Below are 9,583 nucleotides of genomic sequence, written 5' to 3'. Positions count from 1 at the left end.
AATCAAAAGACATATCCTTTCTGTTTTCGAAATAAAATCACACCATAGCCCATACTCTCGTCTATTAATGTTCAGGCCTATTATCTAACAAGGCCAAACAGCAAGTTATAAAATATTGGTGTCAGTATGGGGACTAAAGATACAAATAAAAGTCCCCCGTGAAGAATTAAAATGTGCAGAAATAATTCTGAGATGATAAATGTTTGTTATTTTTCTATTTTATACTGCATGAAACAAGCTCAATTGCGCGTTATTTCCAGGGCAAAGTAGGAAGTTCCGTGGAGAGAAGTGATCGGAGTATTACAATAGAGAATCCAGAGTGGTGAAAGGGTTTAATTAACCGTGTCGGAGATAATTATCCCTGGACAGTCTAAATTAGTTTTGCATAATCGCTCTGATCCATATGAATTAACTTATTAATGTTATCTATGAGGGGTAGTTTGCTTGAATAACATGCCCAATGTATTACATGTCATAATGAGCATAAATTCAGATATTCCCGACACACGCACACACACAGCAGATGTGATAAACTGTGCCATAGCTAAGCATATTGAAGTATTTTCATTGAATAAGAAAAATACAATGCTATTAGTTGTGTTTTGTAATTGGACGCTGGCACTTAGATCTAATTCAGGCCCTGTTTTATACCTCAAAGAGATGCCTGTTCTACAGGCCCGAAGAGCTCACTTTTTTTACTGGGAATAGAGGGCTTAAAAGAAACCTACTCAGTTGTATCTTCCTTCCTATTCACGATTAAAATTGTGATAAATCAGGTTTTGGCTCTTGATTACAATGGGTTGATTTAGATTTCCGAGTAATGCTATTCAAAACACGAACAAAAGCGGCCTTTGGAGGATACCTTACACTTCACCTGGACTGACCACATCAGGGCAATTCAGATAGAAATCTTGTTAGCAATTCAACAAGAACTACAGCGATTCTTTCTGTTTGTCCGCATACGCTTTATTATAATCCTTTGTTCAACAAATGAAAAGAATAGCATTTAAGAGTTTAAAGTACATGTAAGTGGTGTTAAATAAAACACAAAACAGACAACTTCATTAAGAGTTAGTAAAAACGAATGATGCTCCTTATGCACGTAAATGCACAAGTCTCAAGAATCAAAAATGATCAGTGATAATTTTGTGTCTTGCCAATGTTGACAGAAAGGCGAACGATTGTAGTCGAATTAAAAAACTTTTGGGCTCGTCATTCTTTAAAATAAATTACATTATATAAGCACTTCCTATTTACTGTGCAAATGTTACAGGACAAGGTATGTCCTCTGTTCAATCGACAGGGTCACCATAATCATTCCACTAAACAATAAATAGTACAGACATCTATAAAACAGTGTTTAAAAACTCAAAATATACACTGGATTTCTAATCAAACAACCCAGTCAGTTCCAGGCCCTATCTCAAGCACTAGCCTAATGGCAAATTAACTATTAGCATCATTTATCTGTACACATTTACAGGCTTATGTCATTCTGATTGAAACAAGAAAGCCAGACGGACAAACAATTATCATTCCTTCTTGACCAACAATATAAATCATAATAGCCAGTGATTAGACTCTTTAAACAATATTGAATTATCAGGTACAATATATGAAGAAAATTATGGCCAGTTCATGTTTACCTATATCTGATTTGTTGTGGGATGCAGTAAACTAGGCCTACTTGATAACAACAAGTCAAGCAGGTGCATTTGCAACAGATATAAATCAAATATGGTACCTTTCAAATGAGTATTCACATTGACACGGGCAAATAGATCTCCTACCCTTTCCTCCCCAGTTCAGTATTTCTGCCATCCATTTGTTCTGTCCCTCTGGGATTTGCCCGGAGATGTATGAATATTAGTTTAGAGAGTTCGCTATATAAGAATTACCTTCGATAAAGGCATTAATCAATATACATACACATGTGATATCTGAGACAACGAGCACTTCATCACATGTACAAGTTTGTGCATGCATAATAAACTCTTGCATGAATATTTTTTTCTTCACATTTAAACGTCTCCTAAATCCAATATAGGCTATCATAATGCCGCTGCATATGCAGGGTAGTCAAGTTGAGGTTTGCCCATGCCAGGCAGCAGGATGTAGGCTAGCGGTGGCTGAAGACCCGCAGAGGGCCAGCCCGTACAGTTACAGGGGATCATGTAGCCTGGGTTGCCCGGGGCTGGATGAGAGTGAGTGTGAGTGTGTGTTCCACCAACACTACCAGTTCCAGAGAAAGCCGTGCCACCAGGGTACCCCAGAGATGGGTAAGGAAACGATGGAGAGGAAAGCTCTGACATCTTCGACCCGAGGTCAAAAAATGAATAGGGGTTCGTGGTCATGGACGGGTTGAAGAAGACTCTCGCTGCTGCGGCCGCCGCTGCCGCTGCTGCCTTGTCTGGGTTCCCTAATAGGGACTCGTGAAGTGCTCCATGAGATAGACCGCTAACTTTAAGCGCGTCGTGCTCTCCAAGATTGTAGGGCACTGGGAAGGCAAACTTGTCTTTTTTCATCAGAGTCTTTGGCTTCCGCCTAGGTCTGTATTTATAGTCAGGGTGTTCCTTCATGTGCATGGCTCTCAGTCGTTTAGCTTCGTCAATGAATGGCCTTTTCTCTGACTCGGTGAGAAGTTTCCACTCCGCTCCCAATCTTTTGCTGATCTCGGAGTTGTGCATTTTTGGGTTCTCCTGAGCCATTTTTCTTCTCTGCGCTCTGGACCAAACCATGAAGGCATTCATCGGGCGTTTTACGTGATCCATTGGTTTAGACATGTTGGTACAAAATACTTTTGGTCTGAAAAGGTAAATATCACAGACAATATGTCAAGTCTCTTTCTAATATTTAGTGACAGTATAGTCTCAGTTTGCCTAACTAACACACTGTAAAAAGTTACATAGGCCTACGTATATAATAAAACTAATAAATCCAATTAAATATATTTCGCAGAAATACATTAGTGTGAGATAAAATGTTTCAAAAAGTGTATTTCCTTTACTTACGTAAAATATCAGTGCTTCATCACACCGTAGTAAGATATCCGTTTTGAAAAGAGCAATGCGCAGCGTTCTGATGAGAAACTCTATAAAAGTTAGGTTTTCTGATGCATGTTGATATCCGACGAGGACAATATAGCATCGAAGACAGAAGGCAATATATCTAGAGCTGCAGTTCTTATCTTGTTTTGCTGCTATCGCCAGAGACTGTTAACCGCCACTCAGCACTTGAATCCAGCGTTTACGCAAATGGTTGATAACTCCGGGCTGCTCCATGTGAAATAAGGTTTTCAGAGGCAGGTAGTGAAAGTGCCACAGGAGCATGCGCAGTACGTCTAAACACACAGAGCGCTCTTTTAATCCCACCCTGAGCGCGAGGAGGACCAGGGACTCGGAGGAAAATGCATCACCATATATTTGGCTGTAGGATATCCTATATGCCCTCTATAGTTAAGTTAATCGTACAGGTCTTTAAAGCATATAAGGATAATTTATCCATATTATCATAAGGATAATTTATCACGATATATTATTACATTATAATAAATGTGTAATTATCATTACTAATGCAAACTTTTTTGTTATTGTAAGTATTCATTTTAGTATAGTTAGACATATTCAGGTACATATACATGACTTGCAACCAAAAGTGAACGGTTCCTGAGAAGTGTTGTCTTGGCCTAGCTTTAGTAATTCACCAAGCACGTTGAAAACTTATTCCAAGATATACAGTAAGTTTCATATGACTAAGAGCATGAGGTTTCCATAAATTAAATAAAAGGTTTGTTTTAAAACAATTGATTGCATAAGACGCTCATTGACAGGGGAAAGAGCGGTGGTGAAGGAAACGTGAATAGGCTCTACTCTCTTGCTTCTCTCACTCTCCCTCTTCCCCGACTGCACACTATTTTATTTCTAAATAACTTTTGTCTTCACTTGGCTCTTACAACTACAGTAGCCTATATTGTCATTTAATCTCTTCCTGAATGGTGGGCTACTGCCTGTCCCATGCTCCAGGAGTGGCACAAACATTACAGAAATGTTATACGTCTAGACGCAAGATAACGTGGCAAAGAATGTCTTCTTTAATTTTCTGATATTGTGCAAAAGCATTTTGTCATAAATATGCCTAAATACAGAGGAGGGTAGAGTGTCTCTAAACGTGCTTGGTGAAATTAATTATTTTTCCTGAATTCTCCCTTTCACTTTCACTTCAAAAGACTTTCCCAAGGGCGGCGAATCGACAACCGAAATTAGGTTGTCGAATATTCAACTAAGCAATTACAGTTATCTGAAAGACTCGTTGAGTAAATTGTATGTTTAAGTGGTTTGTTCCCGTACCTTCTCTGTTGTGCATAATTATTAAAATGAAAGTGAAAATAAGGCTGCATCAAACAATTTACAATGCCGATTTATAGTCAGTGCGTTTTATTTGATATAGTGTATGAATTAATGCCAAATTGAATTAAATATAAAGTCGTCTTTCAAGAATGATTTGCACTTGTAGGCTGAGTCGAAATTTGACACCTCAGCTGGTAAGATACTGAACAGTGGCAATATTAAATCTTATTCCTCCTGTAATTTCTTTATTATTATTTGTATTATTATTAGTAGTAGTAGTAGTATCATTATCATTATTATTATTGTTGCATATAAATTGTGTCCTACATAAAATCTTATCATCAATTTCAATTAATTCTCATGAAAACTCTCATGTCCAGCACATCCCATGAGCCATTACAGTGTTGAAATCAACAGTAATACAAGGAGAGGGGTTGATGCGATACGTTGAGATAATGTGTTATAAATCATGCATGATAACAATTAAGGAAGAAAAAAAGTTGTGATTGAATGACATTGGATGAACTCAATAGGATGCGCTATTTAGAAGGGAAATACAGCTCCATTGACTGCTGTCGTTTTCTCTCAGTTGGTGTGATATACGTTTTCAAATTTAATACGCCTAAACGAGCAAGAATAATGTTGTATCATTGTGTCCGGGAAATAGTGCCCTCGGCACTGAAAGACCGCCCATTGTCTCAACCTGGAGGAAACCTGATGATCAGGTGGAGATGATGCGCGTCAAAAGGACCGTCCGCTGATTGACAAGTGCGCGATGACGCTTCTGAGAGAGACAAGCTGCTGCCTTGACTGAAAGTATGCGCGTCTCTCAACACTGTGGTGTGCTCCTATTGTGGGGCTGTCATTGCCTTAGATAACATTCTAGCAGTGAACCGCGCGAATCATTCTGAAGAGCATCTCATTTTATGACACAAACACGCAAATAGCTATGAATTATATGAATAAGTTAAGGGAAAAGTTATCATCTGTAGATAGTAAGTGTGTAAGCGTACAGTCCATTGAGCACACAAAGTTATGTTTTTCATCCTCTCATAATCATGAACCTTATAAACGTTACTCCCCCACTATTGCAATTTGTTGGGGGGGAAATAAAACACACATTTAATTCTGAACTCATCAGTATTTAATACTGTGTATAATTACTGAATCATAATAGCCTGTTGCTGAAGCATGACCAGGAGATTATAGTGTGCACCCAGAGATTGACTTAACTGAAAATGCCCATAGTTCTTATAAATGATAAGGGCTTGCTGAATAAACCTTCAATTCAATTAGTATTTCCACACCTGAACCTCACCCCTATTTGATTTAGCAGATTGTCAATGATTCATTTATTTCCTTTTCTATTTAATGACACAGTAACACTATTTCCCAGCTTGGCAAACATGTGTAATTAAGATCTAATAAATTGATGTAAATGAGTGTTTTTTAAAGCTTTTTCTGTTGTGTTTCCCTCTCCCGGGGCCTGGGTTAGAATGGGAATAACAGTTAAATAATTCAAGATGGGCTAGTGAGACTGGGAGAATTACCTTGTGATAAAGCCTGGGTCCATCCTCTGAAACGAAGGGAGCAGAGCACTCCCACCTCACAGCATACTGTCTGGTGATAAGGCTGAAAAGAAAAATTGCATGCAAATGGAGGGCAGACAGCACAACAAGCACATGGGGACATTTTTATGGAGAGATCGCGCACAGTTCACTCCAAAGCTCTAGCCATCATACAGTCTGAAATGGGTGAGAGGTGAGAGCATTTGCAGATAGGAGCACAAGTTGGTTGTTTTATTTGCAGCAACATCTCTATAGCTTTGCATGTAATATGCAGCGTGCTATATTACATAGTTGACAAGGACATTACCCTATGATCTTGCGGTTGACATATAGAACCCCATCTACAAAGACACTTAGATGATGTGGAGTTTATCTCTTCATTTTCCTTTCACTGATAATTACACTACCAGGGCATAGCTGCACCCTGTTGTTTACTGTCATTCTCCAAAGCAGAGAGGGAAGAGATCCAAATCATTTCCACAGAGGAAATTGTTAGAGAGCAGATGACTTGTCCTCCTGGTATCAGACATCTTTTCTTTTACACAGTAAACTGATCTGGGGTAAACAACAGCCAGCTACTGTCAACCCCTTCAAACCACAGGACTCGACCATATTTACTCCAACATGAAAGTGCGGTCATTATAATGGTTAGGGTTGGAGATGTGGAGAGGGAGGGGTCCAGATCATGTAGCTGATGTGGTGGTCCTTTTCTTTCAGCTTGGATGATCACAGCACTGCCTTCTTCCTTTCACCCTACTGTATCATCTCCTTCCTGACAGCAAGGAAGAGAGTAAGGCCATCTCTATGTAGATCTATACCAATTAGATCAATAGGGAGGTAGTCAGGTGGTCATGTTCTGGTATTCATGTTGTTTTATGTGTTTTTCTTTAAAAAAATTCAAACCATCCTTATTTTTTCCTGTTTTTAAAGCTGCTTGTCAATGTACAGTAAAGCATGAGCACATCATTTTTTATTTATTTTAATTAAACCGTTTTGTTTGCATCGTTGAGATTGCATTGAGATATATTGTGGATAAGGTTGAAATGAAACAGGCTCAATATTCTGTTGTCTATAATTGTACGAGAGATCAGCCAGCTTACCTCACATAGCCCATTTTGTGTATCTGCATTGAGCAATACTGTGTTTTGAGAATTAGGGTACAATGACAAAAAGCTATTAGAAATTAGGACAGAATTCTTTACATTTCAAAAGAAAAAACGCCAGAGCAGTGAAAGCTGTTTAGTTTCAATGTAATCTAATTAAACATAGAGGATAAAATGTTCTCTGCATGATCTCCTGAGCCAGACGCTATTGAAACTCAATTTGTCATCCATTAAATACTGTTTGCTTCAGAATCTTATCTTAATACCTAGTCAGCTTTTGAGATAGAGATAATGGCTTAAACAGTTCAGTCATGTGTAAAATCCAATTGATTACTATTTAAAGATGTATGCATTTAGATTAGAAGTAATTTTGTCTCGTGTGTTCTGTGTTTATACAATGCCTAGTAAATGTTCTCAAGTGTCAGGGTACGTAATGTCAGGTTTGGCAAATCAACAATAAGGTCTCCTGCATTACTTGTAATGAGCCATATTGAGCTTGGAATAAATACATAATTAATGTGAGCAAAGTTAATATTTTGTTGTTGTTTTTAATGTGACCTATTTTGCACGATGTGTTCTTAAAACATTCATTACGTGCCAAATGACTTCTCCAGTTCTGTAATTATTCTAATCATACAGTCTTTATTGCTCCTCAGGGCAGACTTTAGTGTCTTTGTTCTACTGTGAATTACTGTGGTAAAGAACCAACACATTTACCCCACCAAAACCTAAATATTATGCATATCAAGACGATTTAATGAATAAAAATGATCTTCTCATAAAGCGGAGCATTAACCAAAGAAACAGTAAAGAAAGTCAACCAAGTAAAGGGGCCTCTACCTTGAAGAATGCTGCATTCTGCCGTATTGTAGACGCCGTTTGTCTAGCAGTGATACAGCAGTGGTACTGGATGTAATAGCAACTCACCTGCTTCACTCAGCAAGAAGCTGAATTGATGTGGGGTTGTTGGGGGCTGGGGAGGGGGGGAGGAGGGGTGCTTGTCAATTCAATCTGTTTGGACCTGAGAATTGGCAGATACAACAAATAATGCCAAAAGTTTGAAAGCACATTATGGAACAAGAAGAGCTGTAGAGGAGGGAGGACAAGGAAATCACAAGGTTGATAAGAACACCAAGTCGCGCCAGTGCATTACATATAATCTTCCATTGAGGGATATCGCCACACCTCGAGGCAAAACTAAATAACAGCGGCGGCTAAACAGACCTCCTGAATCATTATAGAGCGACCTTCAGAGCCTTTTGTCAAAAAGTCAGATTTCCTCAACGCAGATATCCCGGCAACCTCCCACGGGGCACACGTTTAGCTTAAAAAAACAAACATTTTCTCTCTTGCTGAGTCCTATGGTTTAAATCCCAAAGAAGACACTTGTATCCCTGCAGGCATCAAGATGACTTTTGCCATCATACACTATTTCCCACCATTTAGCGGGTGCATTATCGCTGCCCCCTTTTCCTCATTATTCCCTCCTTATCGAGCCCGGCATCGCTACACAGCCCAAATAGAGAGTTGTAATTACCCACCCTGCCACCTGATAGCACCCCCTCCATCAGCTTTATCACCAGGTCCTGCTAACTCATCACAGGCACACAGGGAAGAAAGCAGCTGCGCCATAGATAGATAGCTCATCTCTCAGATACATTTATAGTTCCAGTTGGGATCAGAGGGAAACTGATTCACCCAGGCAATTTTTCATCCACCCTCTCCCTTAGCCCCCACAAAGGCTCTTCTTTCTCAGTCCTCCTTTAGTCTCTCTCCCCTTTTCTGTGGAGGCAGAATTGAGGCCGTTTGGCACACAAAAAGTGATCCTATCTCCTTGAACCTGTAGCAGCGCACTGACATGCTATTTGGTCCTTCATATTGTGCCATCGTCCTTCTGCGAAAGAGAGTGAATGCCTTGTTCATCTGTGACATTGTACACAAGCTCAAAGGCAAGCAGAGACAACGTTGGCACTTCTATGTAAAGGTTGAAAGTACATCTATCTTGTTCAACCTTTGACTTTTAATAATACTTTTGCTGATGTTACTGTGGGCCTGAAAATAGAGCCTTGAGGGGATGTGAATTCCCGTGTCACAGTAGCGCCACAGTTAAAGCCATGCTATTCTGACTTTAGATGTGTGGATGTGACTCAGGGTATTGGAAGCAATGAGGACCGATACATACATGTTATACAACTGTACATGCATAGATCACAAGTTAAGGCCTATAAATTCATGATTAATGATTACTCAAAATACCCAGCGCACATTTCAAGAGCTATTTTACAACATGTATTATGATACATGTAATGGATTTGCAAATGGATTTTGTCCTGCCAGTGTCACTTGGCAAACGCTGAATGAAATGTGAATGAAAGGAAGAACAAAAACAGCTCCTATGTAATGGTCACCTCCACTGTGTGTGAAACAATAACATCACAGAACTAGAGCAAGGTCATCTCTTTACTGTCATCCACATGTCTATCAAGATGCACCAGATTGTCCTACATAAAGAAAAGTTGCATTTATATGACACACACAAAACCATATATTTTCCAGGCATGAATTG

General features: G+C 39.2%; 1 protein-coding gene across 1 annotated transcript; it reads right to left on the bottom strand.

Moving 5' to 3' along the window:
• Positions 1-944: 944 nt before the first annotated feature.
• Positions 945-3,261, bottom strand: LOC139406042 (transcription factor Sox-21-B). The gene is made up of 2 exons (XM_071148507.1): positions 3,012-3,261; positions 945-2,805 (listed from the first exon to the last, which is right to left on the bottom strand). Exon 2 carries the CDS (start codon positions 2,781-2,783, stop codon positions 2,052-2,054), a length of 732 nt encoding a protein of 243 aa, XP_071004608.1. The 5' UTR covers positions 2,784-2,805; positions 3,012-3,261; the 3' UTR covers positions 945-2,051.
• Between the last annotated feature and the right edge of the window lie 6,322 nt (positions 3,262-9,583).

This window comes from Oncorhynchus clarkii, chromosome 3 (genome assembly GCF_045791955.1).
Source record: "Oncorhynchus clarkii lewisi isolate Uvic-CL-2024 chromosome 3, UVic_Ocla_1.0, whole genome shotgun sequence".
Taxonomy (NCBI): Eukaryota; Metazoa; Chordata; class Actinopteri; order Salmoniformes; family Salmonidae; genus Oncorhynchus; species Oncorhynchus clarkii.
The sequence above is the reverse complement of the archived record's forward strand: the minus strand, read 5'-3'. Positions and strand labels throughout refer to the sequence as shown.

Bases quoted from the DNA above. Each gene is read 5' to 3' on its own strand.
- LOC139406042 (XM_071148507.1), bottom strand. From the start codon at position 2,783: ATGTCTAAACCAATGGATCACGTAAAACGCCCGATGAATGCCTTCATG.